General features: G+C 37.3%; 1 protein-coding gene and 1 pseudogene across 5 annotated transcripts in view; one reads left to right on the top strand and one right to left on the bottom strand.

The window, feature by feature from the left end:
- RBPJ (recombination signal binding protein for immunoglobulin kappa J region) overlaps window positions 1–21,646 on the top strand; it is a 217,688-nt gene that overhangs the window by 178,763 nt on the left and 17,279 nt on the right. For all 5 annotated transcript variants that reach the window (XM_059164186.1, XM_059164212.1, XM_059164175.1 and 2 more), the window contains one exon: window positions 12,972–13,067. In XM_059164186.1, coding sequence (XP_059020169.1) covers window positions 12,972–13,067 — 96 coding nt within the window. The remainder of the gene's footprint in view (window positions 1–12,971; window positions 13,068–21,646) is intronic.
- LOC131825165 (syntaxin-8-like) lies at window positions 14,315–15,127 on the bottom strand (annotated as a pseudogene).

The following is a 21,646-nucleotide window of genomic DNA, read 5'->3' as shown; positions in this document are numbered from 1 at the left end:
AAAGTTAGTGATAAAGAAAATGTTAAAAGCAACAGAGAAAAAAGATAATTATAAAGGAATTTCTCCTTTGCTAGGGAGAAGACAATGAAGCAAGAGCTTTAAAGTACTCAGAAGGGAAAAAAATGCAGCAACCTAGAATTTTATCCCCCGGCAAGACAGAATAAAGACCTTTTTAGACCTAAAAAACTAGAAAGGAGATAATAAATATTATAAATAAGTTTCTGCCAATAAATTCAACAACTTTTGAAGAAATGCACAAATTCCTTGAAACTAGCAAACTACTGAAGTTTACTCAAGAAGAAACAGATAACCTAAATAGCTCTATTAACTAAAGAAATCAAATTTGTAATTACAAACCTTCCCACAAAGAAAACTATAGGCTCAGATGAATTTACTTTTGAATTCTACCAGATATTTGAGAAATAAATCATGCCAGTTCTTTATATACTCTTCCAGGAAATTGGAGAGCAGGATATTCTTTCCAGTTCATTCTGTAAGGACAGAGTTGTCCTGTTAAAAGCATGGCAGAGACATTTTGAGAAAATAAAACTATAAACCAATATCCCTTATGAACACAGATGCAAAAAGTCTTACATTTTTACAATGAAAATGACAATATGGTTTTATCTTAGAAATGGAAATCAGTGTAATTCAGTATATTAATGGAACAAAAAGGAAAATCATATGGTCATCTCAGGACATTTGGAAAAACTTTTGACATTCATTCTGATCAAAATTCTCATCAAATTAGGAATAAAGTATTTCCTCATTCTGAAAATGTATACCTATGAAAAAACTAAATTTAACATGATGCTTAATTGTGAAAGCTGAATGTTTTCCCTCAAGATCAGGAAAAATGTAAGGTTGTCTCTTTTTACCACTTCCATTTAACATTGTAAATAAGGTTCTAGTTAGTACAGTAAGTCCAGGAAAGAGAAGAAAGGCATCCAAATTGGAAAGAAAGAAGTAAAACTGTCTTTATTTGCAGACATCATGATCATCTATATGGAAAATCCTATGGAATCTATTTTAAAAAGCTGCTAAAACTAATAGGTGAGTTTTATCAAGGTAGATCAACATATAAAAATCATTGTATTTTTAATATGAACAATGGAAAATTAGAATTTAATAAAAATGCTATATTAATTAAATAGCATCAAAAATATGTAATTTTTATGGGAAAATCTGACATAAGACATGCAAAAACTATATATTTTAAAACCTTAAAATGTTGTTGAGAGAACTTGAAGTCCTAAATAAATGTTCTGGGAACAGAATACTCAATATTGTTAAGATGTCACTTCTTCCCAAATTCATCTATGGATTCAACATTAATACCAGCCAAATCCCAGTGGACTTTTTTAGCAGTTGACAAGCTGTTTCTAAAATTTACATGTAAATGCAAACAACCAGACTACCCAAAACAACCTTGAAAAAGAGCAGGAAGAACTTAGACTACTTGTTTTCAAAACTTAGTAAAAAGCTATATACAGTAATCAAGGATGGTATTGACAGAAAGATAGCCAAGGTAGATCACTGTAACAGGTAGTAGCTAGAAGCAGTTCTTGTGATATATAGTCTTCAGTCAAGGTGCAAAAGCAATTTAGTTGAAGGGTTTTTAACAAAGGATTCTGGAACAATTGGATATCCATACGTCCCTATCATTTACATACACACAAACACAAACTAACTATGATCCGAGTCTCAAACCATATATAAAAATTAGCTAAAATTATACCTAAATATAAAACTTCAAATTATACAGCTTTTAGAAGAAAATATAGGAGAATATCTTTGTGATGTTGGGTTAGACAAAGATTTCTTAGATATAACACCAAAAGCACTATCTCTGAAACAAAGAAGTGGATAAATTTTACTTCATCCAAATTAAGAATAAAGCGTTTGTATCCAGATTACGAAAAGAACTCCAAAAAGTCAATAATAAGGAAATAACCTCTTTTTTAAATGGGAAGATGATTTGAGCAGAAACTCCAGACATTGTGTATATATGGCAAATAACAGCTGAAGAAATGCAGAGTAAGACCACAATGAAAGGGCAGGGCACCTGACTGGCTTGGTGGGTTAAGTGTCTGCCTTTGGCTCAGGTCATGATCCAGGGTCCTGGGATTGAGCCTCACATCGAGCTCTCTGTTCAGTGGGAGCCTGCTTCTTCTCCCTCTTTCTGCTGCTCCTCCTGCTGGTAGTTTCTCCCTCTCTCTGTCAAATAAATAACTAAATAAAGTCTTTAAAAAAAGCAAAAAATAAAACCTTAAAAGACCATGAAGAGATATGTGTTAGAACAGTTAACACTCTTCACCCTGGTGGTGGGTATATGTAAAGTAGTACAACTTTGGAAAATAACCTGACACTTTCTCAAAAAGTTAAGTATATTGCTACTGAATGGCCCAGCCATTCCGTTTTTACATATTTAGTCAGGAAAAATTAAGACATAATGTGAATACAAAGACTTAAACACAGATGTTTACGATATTACAATAGCCAAACGGGCATAATCCAAACATCCACCAGTGAGTGGACCAACAAATTGTGGCATATACTACAATGGATTTCTGTTCAGCAGTAAAAGGAATGAACTGTTGGTATATGCAACAACATAGATAAATCTAATTATGGTCAGTTTTCAAAAGAAGCCAGAAAAAAATGGATATTTACTATATGATTCCCGCTGGTATAAAATTCTAGGAAATGGAAACTAATCTATAATGGCAAAGCCAGACCATTGGTTTCCTGGGGCCAGGGAGGGGTAAGAAGAGGGATTACAAAGAGGCAGAAGAGAAACTTGGGAATGATGACTATCTTCATCTGGATTGTGGTTGATAGTTTATCCATATGCCAAAACTTATCCAACTAAACACTTGAAAATGAATACGTTTTATTGTTTCAATTAAATTTCAGTAAAGTTGTAAAAGATTTTATTAGCTTTGTCCTTTAAAAATACCTTAAAAGGAATTAGTGTATCTTTTAGGGAGAGAATTCAGTTAAGCTTTTCTTTTTAAATCTTTTTTAAGAAAAGAGAATGAACTTATAGATTGTAATCCTTTATTATCTTTTTTAAAAATTATTTTTTAGAAAGGGAGAGAGAGGCAGAGGGCAAAGGGAGAGGGTTAATCTCTTTTTTATTAATTAATTAATTAATTAATTTGACAGACAGAGATCACAAGTAGGTAGAGTGGCAGGCAGAGAGAGAGGGGGAAGCAGGCTCCCCGATGAGCAGAGAGCCCGATGCGGGGCTCGATCCCAGGACCCTGGGATCATGACCTGAACTGAAGGCAGAGACTATAACCCACTAAGCCACCCAGGTGCCCCAAAGAGGGAGAATCTTAAGCAGGCTGAATGGCCAGCACAGAGCTCAACACAGGGCTCAATCTGAGATCATGACCTGAGCTGAAATCAGGAGTCAGACGTTTAACTGACTGAGCCACCCAGGTGCCCCTTATTCTTTATTATCCAAGCTGATATAAAGCAAATTTAGTAAAACATTTTTGTATCAAACAGAACATTGGAATGTAAAATCAATGTCCAATTCTGTAATAAAAATTTAATTTTAAGCCCAAAATTAAAAATGAAGCAGGAAGTTTTCCCTTTTGATAGTATAGCAAATATAGGTTTCCTCTGGTTCCTTTTAATCATATTTTCCCCATTTTTCCTTTAAAGAGTTTTTGCTGTTAGGAAAACTTTAGTGTCCTTTATTCTATTAAAAATGTTTTTAGGGGCACCTGGGTAGCTTACTTGGTTTAAGTATCTGCCTTCTGCTCAGGTCATGGTCCTAGGATCCTGGGATGGAGCCCTGAGTCAGGTTTCCTACTCAGTGGGGAGCCTGCTTCTTCCTCTCCCTCTATCCCTCCCGTGCCTCATTTTTTCTCTCTCCTGCTCTCTCTCAAATAAAAAAATTTAAAAATGTTTTTAAAGGAATTTTAAATCTCTTTTAATTGTGATGTGGATAGGTAGGGAACTAATTCAGAGAGGGTCCCTTAAAAAAATAAATCTTTAGAACTCCCCTATTCTGTCCTTACCCTCATCTTTCACATTAAGCAGTATTTAAAAATTATCTTTTTATTTATAGGACAGTGTTTTAGGTAGTGTTTAGAACATAGTTCTACCTACATAAAATGTAAATTTTTGATAAGGATAATTAACACCATGTACTACTCAGCATTATTATCAGTTCACTTTTTTTTCTTTCGAATATGACATTCTTTCAGAAACACATATATAGAAGCAGTTGAGTGCTAATTTACAAGGGCATCCTACTCTCTTTTAAATAATCCCCTTCATGAGGCTCACGGGTATAACTGACTGTGGATTCAAACAAAACAGAATAACCAGACCTTATATTGATGTATAGAAACAGTTGTTCTTTTATAGTGGAGGTTTCTCATTTTGTCATTTTGAACCTGGCGTCATCAGTGAAAATACTAGTTGCAATGTAACTAGGTGTCATTCTCCAGGAATGCTGAATAGATTACAGTGAGCATGCCCGTACCTTATGTAAGAGTGTGTCTGAACTCTGCCATTATGACTTGGAGTGGCCCTGTAACATGTGCTTTTAGAAAACATAGATGTTATTCAACTTAAGATGCCATTGTACCAAGAGACTTTACCGTGTTATTAATAATCACAAGGTTAGAGCTGGAATTTTAAATGTGCTGAAGTTAAAGACAACCTTCAAAAGCATGTACTCTTAACTTTCTTCCCCTCTGCAATACTGCAGATTGGTATCCACTAACTCATGTTTGCTTGAATTCATATACTATTGGGGTTTCCTTCATAAGGTTCTTTTTTTCTGAAGCCCAGTCCTCCTTGCTTTCACTATCATACCTCACTTCTCACTGTATTTATACATACCTCCATTACTCTCCTGGTCAAACTATAGAAAAACATAGTTGCCAGGCTCTTCCTTGGCTTATTTTCAGGTTGTCTCAGAATAAGGCATAACATCTTAAGAGGACAGTTAAGATTTAACCTCCGAATGTGTTGTTTACTTCAACACAGGTTATATATATTTTGTAAATATTCGTGTATTAATTTTGGGCTTCTTCTGTCTTTGAGTGAGCCCCTATTTTCTTCTTTGTGAATCTCTTCTTTCTTGTCCATAGCATGCAGTTTTGAGAAGCAGTTCACCACTGCCTAATGAGAAACTCTTAAAGCGATGTATTCTCCTTGTCTGCCCTGGCTTACAGCTAAAGTCGCTATTTGCTATGACTATGATCCATCCCCTTCAGTTTGTGACAAGAGAATCATCCATTCTGTTTTATTGACTTAGCTCAGAATAATGTCTGCTTTGGTTCTTTTCTAGACATCAGAGGTTACTTTACATTTTATATTAGAGAATACAATATTCATGTTTTAATCCAGTTAAGGATTTTCCGTTTAAGACAGTCATGAGTAGCAAACACCATATAAACTAAGTCAAAATGAAACAGATACAGGTTTATAGTAAAATAAAACCATAAAGTTAAATATACATTGATAGTAATGTGTGACCTTTGCACTATATAGTTTTGAGTCAGATAATTAGTTTATAAGTGGTAAATAATTCATATAACAGTGGTTGCAACTAGTATCCAACTTTACTTAGGCCAGTCATATGTTTTGTAGGGCATCTTGGGGGAAGAAGAAGATGAGCTAGAATAGGAAGGGTCCATGTGGTCCTTGGGATTTGAGGAGCCAAGTTTAGATCAGCCAGGCCTAGATATCTGAGAACTAAGATGATGACCTACCTTTGAATTTCAGCACTCCCTACTGTTACATGTTACCAAATTCTCAAGTCTGATTTTTCTCTACACGGGAAAAGCCTTAAGTAGTGTTTCCAAAATAAATAAACAGACACTTTAAAATAATAGGACACAGAAGTATTGTTCTATTAGTGGCGATGACCCAGTCCTTACAATGTAATGGCTTTGTCTATTTGGGAGGGGGAATAAAAACAACAAGAGTTTATGAAAGGATTTGTTTCATAGCTGTGAGAACTTAAAGCAGTTTATCTCTGTATCAACTTTCTTAGAATTTCATAGAATTACGTATGGGTTGTTCATTTTATTTTTATTACTGGATGAAATGGAATGAGATTTGCCAGCATTCTCCTATGAACATGACCTATACTGTTGTTTGGCCTTGGTCACCAATAGATAACAGAAACCTGGTGTAGCATCCTTAATCTTTCCTTAGTGTTATGAGAACAGACTGTTAGCCCTGTCCCTAGATAGTCATTTTCAAAACTGGCACTTGAGGGAAAAATGAGAGATCTTGGTCTGGTTTGATAGTTGGATCAGTACTGTATTACAGGTACCCTCTCTTGAAGATTTGTTTAAGACTGAATAGCCTGCAGTGAAAGAATTGGTTTTAACTTTATGTGAACAAGTCGCTCTAAAACTTCTTTGAGTAGAGCACTCTCCATTGCAAATTGTAACTGTTGTGGAGCTCGCTTTGTAAAGGGGTGTCTGTGATGACTTGATGGACTACCTGGGGAATCTGACAGAAATGGGGCAGCTCCATGAGTGGGGGTGGGGGCCTGGGGGCTGGAGGCATGAGTCTGGTCATCTCCTGGCCAAAGTCCAGAGGAGAGGTGAGAAGAGTCCAGTTGAGCATTCTAGGCTAGCAAGTGTCCCCAAGTCCAGTTTCAAGGAAGAATTTTTTAAAAATAATTTTATTAAATGTCAACCATGTGATATACTTAATTGGTTAAACAAATCAGAATGTTATTATTCATTCTGTTTTACAACTTTTCTTTTAAAATTATCTTTTTGTTTTTTATTGCGTATGCAGCGGTCAGCAAATACTTTCTCTAAAGAGCCAAGTAGTGCATGTATTTTAGGATCTGAGGTCCATATGATATTAGTCTCCTTTTCTTTTTCACAACCCTTTAAAAATATAAAAGGCATTTTTAGTTCCTAGGGATTATGGAAACAGGCTGCTGGCATGGTTTTCTAAACCTTGGTCTATAGTAGTGTTTCCCAAAGTGTGCTCTTCAGCTCTCTAAAATATTTGTGGCTCTTGTATAAATGGGTTTCTTTTCTATATAGTTCATGTTGGAACTTCTATTATTTGGATTTTAGAAGTGACAGATATCTAATTTGAGAAATATGGGGACTGAGCCTGTTGGTAAGATGACTAGGCTTCCCTACCTTGTGGGTCACTTCCCTCCTAGAGTAGTTGGGGCTGTAGCTGTGACTGCTCCCAATTCATATGTCCATCCCACCAAAACACATAGACACACACAGTGTAAATCACATATTAGTCCCTTGGCACAAACATGGAGGTAATTGAGTTTAGAGTAAGGGGCTTTTATAGAAGAATGGGAATTAGCATCATAAGGACATTTTTAAAAAATGAATTTTGTTTGCAGTATAAAAAGTTTCAAATTTGGGGCACCTGGGTGGCTCAGTGAGTTAAGTTTCTGCCTTGGGCTCAGGTCATGATCACAGGGTCCTGGGATCGAGCCCCACATCGTGCTGTCTGCTCAGCAGGGATTCTGCTTCCTCCTCTCTCTCTGCCTGTCTCTCTGCCTACTTGTGATCTCTCTCTCTCTGTCCAAAACAAAAAAAAAACAACAAAAACAACCCCACAACTTTATTTAAAAAAAAAAAAAAAAGTTTCAAATTTATAAAGGAAAACACAGCCAAAAAGGGATAAATACAATGACAAGCAGTTTGAACATACTAACCTAGCATGGCACTTGCCATGATTTCATGTTAGTAAAGATAGTGATAAAAACAAAATTTTTCCGCTTTTCTAAACATTAAGCTTCTGTGTTTTGAGGAAGCAGACTCTTTGAAAAGTAGTTCTACCCAGTGTTCTTCAAATAATTTTTAATTGGTTTTTATTCAGAATGAATATTTTGTGTTCTAAGGAATCATTAAATGAAATTAACAAAGAATATACTTCAAACTCATTAGAATAGTAACTCTTCCAAGAAATTACGAGTTTTAACTTTGTCATTCTTTATAACAATTCAGTAATAAAGAATAGTAATTTTATTAGTAAGATTCTTACAATACCTAGACTATGTTTTCCAATGATAAAATTTCCCTTATTCTTTTTTAAAAAGACAGCGGATGATTTTGCCATTTTATTGGAATACTTTTGACTTTCTCTAAACAAGTGGTTTTCTACCCAGGTGACCTCCCCTTTGCAGCCCCCTCACATTTGCCAGTATCTGGAGACAGTTTTGATTTTCATAGTTTGAGGAAGGGTGCTGCTGACTTCAGATGGGTAGAAGCTGGAAGTGTTGCTGAACTCCTTCTGGTGCATAGAAGAGTGTCCTTGTAGGAAAGGATTGTTTTGCCCAGGTTGTCAGCGGTGCTGAAACTGAAATCCCCTCCTGTTGGTGAAACCCTGCTCTGTTTGGATGAAAGGCACATGGACTGGACTGCCATTCTGTGGGCCTTATTATTTAATTGTGTTTTTTTGGAATATGTTGGTTTTGTTTGCTATGACTCCTTAAGAATGCTGGATGAAAGGATCAAGCTTTGATTACCAGAAAAATTGGTTTGATATTCTATTAAGGAAGCAGAGGGCTTTTTTTCCTTGCTGAAAGAAACTATTTGGCAAATTACTCACAAGACATCTATTATTAATGGTTATCTGAAGGTTCTTGTTGCTTTTTCAAGGATTCGTATTATAAATATGAAGGGAGAGGATGAAAACTGGAACTGTCATCTTTCACTTACATAAACAACTTGAGATCCTGAAATCTTTTGTCAACAATCGTAATTATACACAGCTACTTCCAGTATGAGCAACTAGCATGATGACCAGTGCTGGGATATAGGTTCTCTGTAAATCTTCAATGGGGGAAAGATGGGTAAATGTAAGGTTTCCCGGTCATGCCCACAGACAGTGCGCCTTGTAGGTCAGGTAACATGCCTGATCATTTACCTCCAGGCCCTTTTCAAGTTTGCTCCCAAACTTCAGCGGAGGTGCTGCCATGCCTTGCTCTCCTACTCCCTACCCTCTTCTCAGAGAATAATAGTAGTAATAGAAGAGTTTACTGACACTTGATATAAGTTAGTCGGGCTAATAATTTAGTTTAAATATATATGTACACATCTATTTTACAGGCAAGAAAACTCGGGCTTGGTAAAGGACAAGATTTAAGACTCAGACTTTTGCATGTGTATGTTTCACAGCAAAGCTGTGCTTTTAACTGTTGCAAAGTATCCGACAGTATAATTTTGTCCTTGAGAGTTGGACTACCTAAGTTTGAATTCTGGGTGTTTTAACTTCTCTCCCAGTTCTAAAATAAGCCTAAGAGTGTGTCTTCGAGAATTTGTGTTCTGTTCGTAAAGACAACCATGCCAAGTAATTGCTAAATGATACAATAGAGATTATAGATGTAAATAGATTATAGTGGAGTGAAATATACTTAAAATTGCTACTTAAAATTTTTCTTTCCAAGTACATAGCAACTTCTCAAGTTTCTATGCCAAGAACTGGACTTCTCCTCCAGTTTTGTCAAGATACTGGCCTTCTGACTTGGCTCTTGGTTTCTCCTCCATGCTGAACTCTATGATTAGTTACTGACAGCACCTCAAATACTTTATCATCATTATCCTTTCCAGGCTGTACCTCTTATCCAGTACTCAGCAGTTTTGAGAATATGCTGTCTGTATTCCCAGCTTTGGAATGCTGGTGGGAATTGGCACCATCATTTATGGATTCCAACACGGCTGGTCCTTTGATGCTGATCTTCTGTCATTTTACTTGTCCATAGTTGGCTGCTTTGTGCCATTTCTTTGAGGGTGTTGCCAGATAATTATGGCTCTCTTCCTACCATTAAGATGTTATGGTGACTTTTCATTTTACAAATTAAGGCTTCCTGTTAGCTGGCATCTGTTAGACTTCTTGCTAAAAATAAAGTAACCTTGACCTCTGCAGCATCTTACCTTTTGATTCTTACCCTCTTTCAAGGTTGTCCCCTTCCATAGCATTTCTACCCTTTACTGGTTCTTCACCGTTTCCTTTTATACATTTTCTTCTTGACTCTCCTGTCACTGTACTTTCTTTCTGGGAGATTGTTATTCACTGTGGTGGCTTCATGTATGAACTACATACCAGCAGGCCCCACTTTTGCTCCCCAGATTTGTCTCGGGAACTACAGATGGGCATTTCCAACACCCTATTGAATATTTAGAGCCAGGGACACTTCAGAATTCCCATTTATCAAAAAGAATCTGGGGACGCCTAGGTGGCTCAGTTAGTTAAGCAGCTGCCTTCGGCTCAGGTCATGATCCCAGCGTCCTGGGATCGAGTCCCATATCGGGCTCCTTGCTCCGCAGGGAGCCTGCTTCTCCGTCTGACTCTGCCTTCCACTCTGTCTGCCTGTGCTCACTCTCGCTCGCTCTCTCTGACAAATAAATAAAATCTTAAAAAAAAAAAAGAATCTGTTAATCTAAACCCACTTCTCCCAGAACAAAAGATACAGTTCAGCAAGTCTTTCCATCTTCCCTCCTGCTATCTTCTATTACCTCCTTTTCAGTGTGTCAGCCTTTTTTTCAAGTTTGTTTTGTCTCAGTGCTTTCTAATCCTTTCTCTGTTCCACCACTAAAAGGGAAATTAATTGAATGTTTTAAAAACCTAAAGATCTCTCATTGCCTTTTTGTATAGATTGAAAATCCAGATTCTGTAGCGCTGTGTTTTTCTCGAAGGGGGTTTAGATAAATTAAATGAGGATCTTTTCCCAATTCTCAAAGAGAAGGATTTATTTATTTATTTATTTACATTTAATTTTTCCCCCCAGGTCTCTTAAAATTTTTATTACTTGCCACCACTTTTATTATCATCTATCACAGAGTGATATTTGAATTAACTTAAACTTTTGGAAGTAGTATGTAAGTTTACAAATGTCACATTTTCAAGGGGTTTGATAAGCCTTTAACACTTGGACTCTACCCACTGTGTCCCCTTTCCTCACTGGCATGGTTCACTTTTGAATTTTAAAGAATTGTTTCAGTTCCCAACTGCCATGAACTGCATGCAACACACTGGGCAAGACATTCACAGTGGTTTTAAGAATCTTCTTACCTTTCTGGTTTATGAGGATTAAATGTAGCAGTGCACATCAGATGCTTAGTTCTGGCATGTAGTAAATACTCAAGAAATATTGCATCTCCCTTATTGCTCAGCCTAAATCTCCATGTACCGGAATGTGCAGAGTCTCTGGTGTCTTTATATGTACCACTCCCAGATACTGGAATCCCTTCTTCTTTCCTCTTCCCACTTCCTGTGTCTGTTCCTCTTCCTTTTGAATTTAACTCTTCTAAGAAATTTTTCCTAGCATGTATAGTTAACCCTTGCACAACAACATGGGTTTGAACTGCATGGTTCCACTTAATATGTGGATTTTTTTTTCCAATAAATGGAGTACAGTACAGGATTTTCCTTATGATTTTAATAACATTTTCTTTTCTCTAGCTTACTGTATTATAAGAATCCAGTATATAATACATATACAAAATATGCTAATCGACTATGGTATTGGGAAGGCTTCTAGTCCACAGTAGGCTCTTAGTAGTTAAGTTTGGGGGAAGTCAAAAATTACATGCATATTTCTGACTCTGCAGGGTGCTGGCTCTCCCAACTTTCACATCATTCAAGAGTTAACTGTAGTTCTTTGTCACCGTTCCCCTCCTTGACACAAATATTCCCTTAGTGGTACTTTTTGTTCCTACGACTGAGTCATGTATTTTATTACAATTTGTTTTCCAAGCTCTTGTCTTCACTGGACTTTTAAGCTCCTTGTCAGCAGTAGGGATTAATTCTCAAGCTATTGGATCTCAGTGTTACCTGCCCTGCCCTACAGCCAGCAGGTTTTCAGTAAGTAACTGCACATGCTGCCATCTAGATTATCTCATTTAATCCCCACAACCACTCTGTGTTAGGTCTGCATTATTATTTGACTGGGTAAGGTGAAATGATTTGTCCCAAGCCACTTTCTACATGCTAGAAGTCTGGAACTCCCTACATTTAGTAATATAGTTACTGCAAAGCTGTTCTCTTAATACATTTGTCTTATATTTACAGTATAAATAAAGCAGCATTTAATGCATTAAAAGTGCTTGTTGATTGTTTTTGCTTTAATTTCATAATGCGTAAAACATCTAAAGAATTAGGACTCTGCAGATTCAGAATTGTTTGATCTGTGTAGACCTTGTATACTCTTGTATTGCTTAGCAAAATAATTGAGAGAATAAATCTATTTCAGACAGTGGAGTTTTTATGCAGCTTATGCATGATAAGCAGTTGAAGTAGTTTGTATTTCAAAGAATTAACATTATCCTTTCCCAAAATTTAATTTAGTTTTTCACTAATTTGAATTAACTTTTTATTAAATTTTGTTATGTCTTTGGTAGCATCCTCCAGGGTAATTGTGTGTTTGTGTACACGTGATAGCCTTTTCACAGTCTTCATATAAGGCTGTTAATTTTAAGAACATGTAATATAATAAGTTTGGGTGACCTAATGATTTGTTATGCCCTTGTATTCATTGCAGAGTACTGATCCTAGTAGGTGGGGAGATGGCACTGGTGGTGGTGAGAATTAGATTGTTAAATATAAAAGTGTTGCATGCCATTTTATAGACAGTTGAAAGTAAAGTAAGCAATGTATATAATGATTCTAGTTATTCTATAGAAATTATAATTGTGATTTAATTCAGTTATATCATAAATTCCAGGAATGAGGGACAGTTTCTTCTTCTTCTTCTTCTTCTTCTTCTTCTTCTTTTTGACAGTTTCTTCTTTTAAAGGATAAAATATGGAGTCGAAGATGAACAGTATTTATCGTCCCATTGTATAATGTTCTTTAAATTTTATTATTGGATTTGTTCTGCTTTTTGTTTTCATTTTTATATTTGCTTATTTAAGAATATATTTAATCATTCTTTTCATCACAGAGCATAGTAATATTCTAAATCTTACCCCTGTAATAGTAATAGTTATATTTTATTTTAGGGAAGCTATGCGAAATTACTTAAAAGAGCGAGGGGATCAAACAGTACTTATTCTTCATGCAAAAGTTGCACAGAAGTCATATGGAAATGAAAAAAGGTAAGATTATTGGTTTTTTGATGAGTAGTTAATTGTAGCTATCACATGATTTTGCAAGTGATGTAGTAATATACAAGTTAAAGGGTGGTTTCTTTTATTGGGTTAGTTTCCAAGTACAAAGTGAAAAATAAGGGCTTTGTCTCTATTGAAGGGGAGAAACAAAGTGAACTGTGGCATATTTCGTAAAGATCATCTTGCTAGATCTCTGATGTCATGAAAGGAAATAATCCATAGTTTGCCGGGATGGGGGGCAGCCTACATGATATTCCCTTAAGTATTTCTGTGGTGCATTAGCTCATTCAAAAAATAGCTCTCCTTTTGGTGGAAAATGTAGTTTTATAAACATGTGACCCCACCCCCAAAGTACTTTTGAAAAGGAGAAGGCTAAAATAAATACCTGAATTGAACCATTTAGTGATTATAAAGCTCTCCACCTTGACCCTGTGCTTATTCAGGTTAAGAAAAATGGCAACACTGAGTTGGTACTCATTCTGTCCTCAAACACTACAGAACTAACCAGGAAGTTGGATTCGCAGAATTAAAGTACAACAAAGTGATCTTCATATTTAGTATTTGCTGCAGTATCTTACAAATTTCAGCATTTGGGGTATATAATTATGGACTTTAGCTATTTGTTTTTTCATTTGGTTGCTGGAATTTTCTTGTCTTTGAGACTGCATTAACTATTTCATGGACGAAGGCTGCTTATAGGAGAAGATGAAAGATTTTTGGGATTCTGCAGAAAGGCCCCAAACTGAAGTGTGAGAAGGAATGAAAATTCAGGCTTGAGTGTTGGTTGAAAGGGATGACTGGTATTTTAGAGTTTGTGAGATAAAGGAAAACTTAACATAATGCATAAGAGGAGAGAAATATAATTGTGATTAATTTCTATGCTGGAAGAAAATTTAGAGGTTTCTCTTAAAGTCCTCTCAATCAAGCTGAGATGCATGGTGAAGCTGTTTAATTAATAACTTTATCCTCAAATAGTATGAGCAAATGCAAGCAAGATTTAGGACACATTCTGCCAAAGTGTTTGTTCTTTCCTATTGAAACTTACTAAACTTCTGATTATTTTATCTTCATTTACTAATAAAACCTAGCCATCTGATTTAGAATTAAATATGGGAAGAAGTTGGTATCTACAGTTTGGGACAGAGTCAAGTCAAGATAGTGGCTCCTTTTTTTTTTATGAAGTCGATATGCCAATACTGGATATTCTTTTTTTTTTTTTTTTGAGAGCTTTGGGGGCATTTATTGAGAGCGGGTTCAGGTACCATCTGGGTGCTGGGCTTCTCTGCGGTGCTGGCAGGCATCATAGCTGGTGCGCCCCTTACTGCCACTAGTTGATGGACCAGACGGCCATGACCACAATCGCCACCAGCAGTAGCAAAAATCACCATGATCATCCTGCAAGATGCTGATTTTCTGTCCACCATAGTCATGCGCCTGGTCTCCGTGCGGAGCTTCCCGTCTGTGTTCTCCACCAGGTTGGCAAGGTCATCAGTTATTTAGTTTTGTTCATCCAGTTCATTCCCAATTTCCTTCCCTATCTGTTTCTGCTGACTGATGATAGAGGATAGGGCATCCAGGCCTGCATCCTGTTCTTGGATAATTTTCTGCTACTGTTGCTGGAGTTCATCAAAACCCAAACCTCTGGTCTCCTCTGGCTCCTCAAAGAGCCAAGGGTTGGGGACTCCTTGCTTAGCCCCTCCAGTCATCAGGCTGGACCTGATGAGATCTGTTTCTGCACCCTCGTTCTTAAAGGATGCCACAAGTAGTCTCTCTGGAGTTAGAAGTTCATCCAGCAGGTTCTGTCTTCGGTCTCCCTCAAGCTGTGTTATCTGATGTGTTGACACAGCTCTTAGCAGCAGGTCCTTCAAAAGGGCAATCTTTTCCTTCAGATTCTGCAACAAAGTTCTGATGGTCACGGGAAGCCTGATTGTATTTTCACCAGTTCTTTCATACTGATTTTGCTGTTGGATTTTCTCGGCAATCTCTTGCGCAATTTGGCAGGTAGAATCATATGTGGAGAACCAGGGGTCCAGGGCCATCGTGCAGTCTCCGCCGCCTAGATATTCTTTTTTTATTGTTTTAATAATGAAATTGAATGTGTGTACATGTGTAGAGCAGATTGTTGGAGAAACAGAACAAGTAAACACCCTCAGTATTTGATGAGTCCAATAGGCCAGCCTTGCACCTCATAATAAACCAGAAGAAGAAACACTTGCCTTTTATTCAGTTCCTGACTTGAACCGACTGGAAATGGCCTTACAGATATTTTAAAATTTTAATCCTCAAAATAATCTTGTAAAGTCAGCATGTTACAATCCTCATTCTGTTACTGAGGAAACTAAAGATCAGAAACTTTAAATATTCTCAGGTTCCTCTTAGTTTAGGAGTCGTTGGAGCCAGGATTAGAACTTCTGGGACTATAACTCCAAATTTCATATTCTTTTTATTGCCCAAATTTTCATAGCTTTTCATTTTGTATCTGAGTGTTGGTTACAGAGAGTAAGGCTTGAAGATGGAGGAGATAAAGATGCCTTGAAAACACAAAGTTTGGGGCACCTGGGTGGCTCAGTGGGCTAAGCTTCTGTCTTTGGCTCGTGTCATGATTTCAGGGTCTTGGGATTGAGCCCCACATCAGGTTCTCTGCTCAGCGGGGAGCCTGCTTCCCCTCTCTTATCTGCCTGCTTCTCTACCTACTTGTGATCTCTCTCTCAAATAAATAAAAAAATCTTAAAAAAAAAAAAAATCCACAAAGTTTGTGAACTTTGCCTTAGGTCATTCCTTTACCATCAGCTGAGTGAGCCTGGGCTGCATCTGATGGAAATGGGAGTAGATGTGTGTTTGCTGCAGCGATGGTATTCTTGCTCTGGGATTTTGAAGGTGCATTTTGGTACAACTGGATTCATTCATTAATTCATTTTTTTCTTTATTTTGGTTAGCAAATTAGGTGCCAGGTACTGTGCAAAAGTTGTTTTGTCATTTAATACTGGATAACTGAGGCCCTGTGGGGAAAGCACAGAAGAACAACTACTTAAACAGTTATGCCTAAGTCCAAATAAGGTTCCTGCTTATTATTTACTATTGAAAATAAATGAGAGACACCTGGGTGGCTCAGTTGGTTAAGCTAATGCCTTCGGCTCAGGTCATGATCCTAGGGGTCTTGGGATTTAGCCCCACATCAGGGTCCCTGCTCAGTGGAGAGTCTGCTTCTCCCTCTCCCACTCCATCTGCCTGCCAGTCAGCCTACTTGTACTCTCTCTCTCTGTGTCAAATAAATTAAATCTTTAAAAAAGAAAAGGAAGTGAGTACAAAGCTGTAGTGGCTCCTCAAGTAGGTGATTTAAAGGTTGCCCTTCATTGTGATTGCCTTCCTTTTCAGTTCCTCTTTATTTGGGTATGGTCTGGCCTGTTTAAAACAGGAGCTAAAGGAGAGCTTGAAGAATCTAAGCTTCTAGCTTCCAAAGACTGAAGACATAATAATGAAAAGGCCAGAGTATAACTATTTTCCTTTATTTTTTATACGTTTGTATTATTAAATTATTAAATGAATTTTTTTATTAAATTATTAAAATTTCAGAGTAGACATGGATTCATTTTACATACAAAGATGGAAACCTATTAGAATTACTTGATTTTTAAAAAGAATTAGCAGTAAGGGACTGCTCATGAGGTTCCACCTCCTGGATGAAGTCTGGCCCTTTACTCACTGGTGGCATACATGGTGGAAAGAGTAAAATCTGCTGCCTTTCTTGTTGATCCAGATTCAGGCCTTTCTGAAAAGCTACTAAGGCATTAAGCACAAGGTAACCTGGGGACATAACCAGTCTTCTTGGCATATAAAATAACTCCAGAGAATGATGCTAGAAATACTAGGTCAGGAAAATTTATCCTCAAATTTTATTTATTTATTTTTTTTTAAAATATTTTATTTATTTATTTGTCAGAGAGAGAGAGAAATTGAGCATGCTAGCACAGACAGAGTGGTAGGCAGAGGCAGAGGGAGAAGCAGGCTCCCTGCCGAGCAAGGAGCCTGATGTGGGACTCGATCCCAGGACGCTAGGATCATGACCTGAGCCAAAGGCAGCCGCTTAACCAACTGAGCCACCCAGGTGCCCCTATCCTCAAATTTTAAATTGTCCTTGATACTAACTTTGGTGTCGAATAACGAGTATTTATTTTTTTTATCCCACTGATGTTAGTGATTAGTTTTACTTCTTCATTAAAGAAGGTTATTCTAGGTTAAAAAAAATAGACTTTTAAAAAGATGGTTTTGTCTAGAGGAAAATTTTCATTAAAGGTGGGGAAACTACAGTTGACGTATTAGTGTTCCTTCAACTTTGTGTCAGCGGAAGTCTTTAAGCAGTAATGAAGGTGGTAGAGATACTGTTGAGGCGACAGTAAGACCATGTAGACAATGAGGTGATGCTCCTCAAGTCATACTGAGAATGTGTGTTAATTGAGGTAACTTTGGTGTGCAAAAAAGTTTCTATTTTGGTTCTTTTGGATTGAATAGTTATCAAAGGATAATGATTCTGCAAAGGTCAGATAACGTAAATTATGTTTGGATTTTGTCTAACCTAACCTATTTTGTATATTGGGCTGACTAAAAAGGCTTCTTTGAGTCTGTAAGGTATTTTCCAGACCTCATCTCCGGGTTTGAGGAAAAAGTTCTTGAATCATTCTTTGAATATAAAGACTGATTGTTTAAACTAGGAAATGAGTAACATTGTAAATGTGTGCATATTGCCACCAAGTGGCAGAAAGATAGCATTGTTTGTCATAGTTGCTAGTTAAGAGCCATAGAAAATACTAGAAAATCAAGGCACATTGTTACATAGCGCAATCTTTTATAGCAGCTGCTAAACTCTGCGGGCTGGCCACTCGTTAGTCAGACTTTTCACTGTGTGTCTGGTATGTATTGAACAGTTGCCCAAATTCAAAAAATCATTGATTGCACACGGCACTATAAGGTGTATTTTAATTTTTCTTCTGGCCTTTTTAAAAATCTTCACTCCCTTTAATTTCCTTTCTTTTGTCTGTGTTCTTTTGTTGTGTTTATGCCTATCTTCTATTTGATGATATTACTACCGAGGTCTAGAAATACAAACCTGACTAATTAGCTATTTCCTAAGGGGTGGCAATATTGGGCTGTTTAAAATATAATTTCGGGACGCCTGGGTGGCTCAGTTGGTTGGACGACTGCCTTCAGCTCAGGTCATGATCCTGGAGTCTTGGGATCGAGTCCCGCATCTGGCTCCCAGCTCCATGGGGAGTCTGCTTCTCTCTCTGACCTTCTCCTCGTTCATGCTCTCTCTCACTGTCTCTCTCTCAAGTAAATAAATAAAATCTTAAAAAAAAATAAATAAAATAAAATATAATTTCATCAACACATTTTATAGAAATAGTCTCTGTTTAGATCGTATTAGATTTGTTGTTTTCTTATATCATGACTTCTTTGAATTATAGAGTTGATTAAAAAAAAGGCTAGTTTAGAGGCATTTGTGAAGAGTCTTCTTTTTTTCTTATTTATTACATGATTGGAAAGCACTTTCAATATAGAACCTTGGTCTGAGTTTTAAGTGTTAAATAGCTTGTCATCCTAATTTTATACCTTGTTTATGCCATTTTATCACAGTACTCTTGAGAAAACCAGCACTACCCAATCTTGTACAGTTTTAGCCCTCTTTATATTTTTCAGATAGGAAATAAAAGTATCCTTTTTAAAAAAATTTTTTTAAGATTTTGTTTATTTATTTGACAGAGATCACAAGCAGGCAGAGAGGTAGGGGGGAAGCAGGTTCCCCGCTGAGCAGAAAGCCTGATGCTGGGCTTGATCCCAGGATCCTGAGATCATGACCTGAGCTGAAGGCAGAGGCTTAACCCACTGAGCCACCCAGGTGCCCCTAAAAGTTATGTTTTATGATAACTTGAGATTTGAATTCCACGTCTGGTACACTTTACTAAAGCACCGCTCTTTGAATTTTACAGCTGGTCAGTTCACTAAGGAGTCTTAATATCAGTGTTCAATAGAAGACACTAATAGGAGACAAGTTTCCTAAATTGATGCCTTCTCAGCCTCCCCGTAGTGTGCCAGCTAGGTATTTGAGTCTGTGCCATAGTAAGCATTGGGTGGCTCCCAGCATTAGAGGTCAGAAAGATCCCTGGTGTAGACTTGAATTGAGCCAACTCCTGAACTAGCCGGCTAATCCAGGCATCCCTCCAAACTTGGAGTGACCTGGAGCTGAGCCCACTACCTCGGCTGTGACCTCTGTGTCCATGGCCACAGTGAGAGTATGCAGTCATGAAAGCGGCTCTGCTTCCTTTTTACTGGTTTAGATAAATATGGGAAGACTTGAAAGGCTTCCCTCCTTACTCAGCTTGACCTCCAGGCCCTACTTGGTCTACTTCCCCATTATCCAGGCTTCATCTTCTCTTCTCAGCTACAGCCACACTGCTCTGTGTTTGTTTAGACATGGTCCATTTTAGTCCTTCCTACTTTAGAGCTTTTCCACTTGCTCTTGTCTCAGCTGAAATGCTCCCACCCAGCTACCCATGGTTTTAGATTGTGACTCAGGGTCACCTTTTTAAGGAAAGCTTTCCATGGCCACCCAGGTCTTCTACATTTTAAGTACCCCTTATCTGCTTAATTTTTCCCCTCAGTGTTTATCACCAGCTAACAGAATATATAAGCTATTTTATACATTTAGTTTTTTTTTAATTGTCACTCCTATTAGAGTGTGAATTCCATCACGACAGGAATTTTTTCCCCCCTTACTATATTCCCAGTGCCTGATACAGTAGAAATACAGACCAGGGATGTAATAATTTTGTGAATTAATGAATGTTACATAAACCCAGCTCACTTCTTATAAATTAATATAAATTGCTCCTAAAGTAGTCTTTAGAGTTGAGCAAAAAGTGGATATTATTTAATTTTGATTCAATTCAGTCAGTATTGTAGTGGGTGTAAGGGGAGAAAGGAAACAAGAAGGAGATACTAACTACCTTTAGGAAGGACTGAGGCCAAATCTAGCCTGGTGTTGTCCATGTGTCACATATGCACAAGTAGGCACGTGTACACATTTTTTGTTGTTGTTTTCTTAAGCTTGTGTGCTGTTGGCCTGCAAAGTGTTAAAAAGCATAAATTCGTCACTAAATCATCAAAATTGGGAATCTCATCTAAAATTTGATTTCAAGCATCTGTTGAACAGTTGGAAGATGTGACCTAGGCCCACATGCAGATAGTTTGGCAAAGTGATTGAGAGGGTATGTACTCAAAGGCTTACTAGTCTCTGTTGTGCCTTATTATCTATCATCCAAGTCACACACATCATTGTGTTTAAGATCCTCTTTTTCTTAGAGTGGGCTTAAAAGAATTAAGAAAAATTTTCCTTTATTCACAACTATACAGTAGGTGGGAATTACCATGAGGGCTGTGTGAAGAAAGGAGGGAACCTACTTCTTTGAGTAATTACATGATATTCCAACTTATTTATTGTACACCTGGTTCACCCACTAAATTTCTTAACCTGGCTACTATTTGAGTTTACTTAGCTACTATTTGAGTAAGTATTTGAGTTTTCAGGCCCCTGGATAAGACATGGTGTAAATGTTTTAAAGTGTACATAAACCAGTGTGTATAACTGAGCAAAAGCAAGTTATGCTCTCCATAAGGACTGGATTGGTAGTCTGAACTGTAAAATAAGGGGCTTGACCTAGGCTCTGAAATAGACTTTTCTTAATTACTAGAAATGAGATAGCAGTTGTCTCCTGCATGGCATAGGTTCAATCTTCAGGCTCTACTTCTATGCAGATTTTTTTCAGTTAATACAATTAATATGGTATAGTCTTAAGAATTTTTTTTTTTTTAAGATTTTATTTATTTGCCAGAGAGATAGGGAGTACACACAGCAGGCAGAGAGGCAGGCAGAGGCAGCGAGAGAAGCAGGCTCCCCCGTGAGCAAGGAGCCCAGTACAGGACTCGATCCCAGGACCCCGGGATCATGACCTGAGCCAAAGGCAGCGGCTTAACCAACTGAGCCACCCAGGCATCCCAAATATATTTTTTTCTTATGATTTTTCTTAGTAATAACTTTCTTTGGTCTAGCTTTTTTGTAAGAATACAGTATATAATACATATAGCATACAAAATATGCGTTGACTTTATGTTAATGGTAAGGCTTCCTGGTCAACAGTAGGCTATTAGTAGAGTTTTGGGAGAGTCAGAAGTTAGACATGGATTTTTTAACTGCATACAGAGTTGGCACCCCTGACCCCCAGAGTGTTCAAGGGTCAACTGTATAAGGAAGTTATTCTAGGTGGGAAGAATTTTTGAAGGCAGGTTTTCGGCAGCTAGCAGAACAAATCCGTTGGTAATGTGAGGTGAAAGGGTACAGTGCATTGTTCTTTCAGTCGTTCACTTGCACCAGGTGTTCAGGGTATAAAATACATAAAACATGGGAATTCAGCGTCCATTTTCCTTTTAATTCTTTTACTTTTATTATTATTTTGGAAGTTTCTACTTTGGATGCTGCTCCAGTTCTTTTTTCCAGGTTAATTACCAAATAAATG

This window comes from Mustela lutreola, chromosome 1 (assembly GCF_030435805.1).
Source record: "Mustela lutreola isolate mMusLut2 chromosome 1, mMusLut2.pri, whole genome shotgun sequence".
NCBI classification, from domain to species: domain Eukaryota; kingdom Metazoa; phylum Chordata; class Mammalia; order Carnivora; family Mustelidae; genus Mustela; species Mustela lutreola.
The sequence above is the reverse complement of the archived record's forward strand: the minus strand, read 5'-3'. Positions and strand labels throughout refer to the sequence as shown.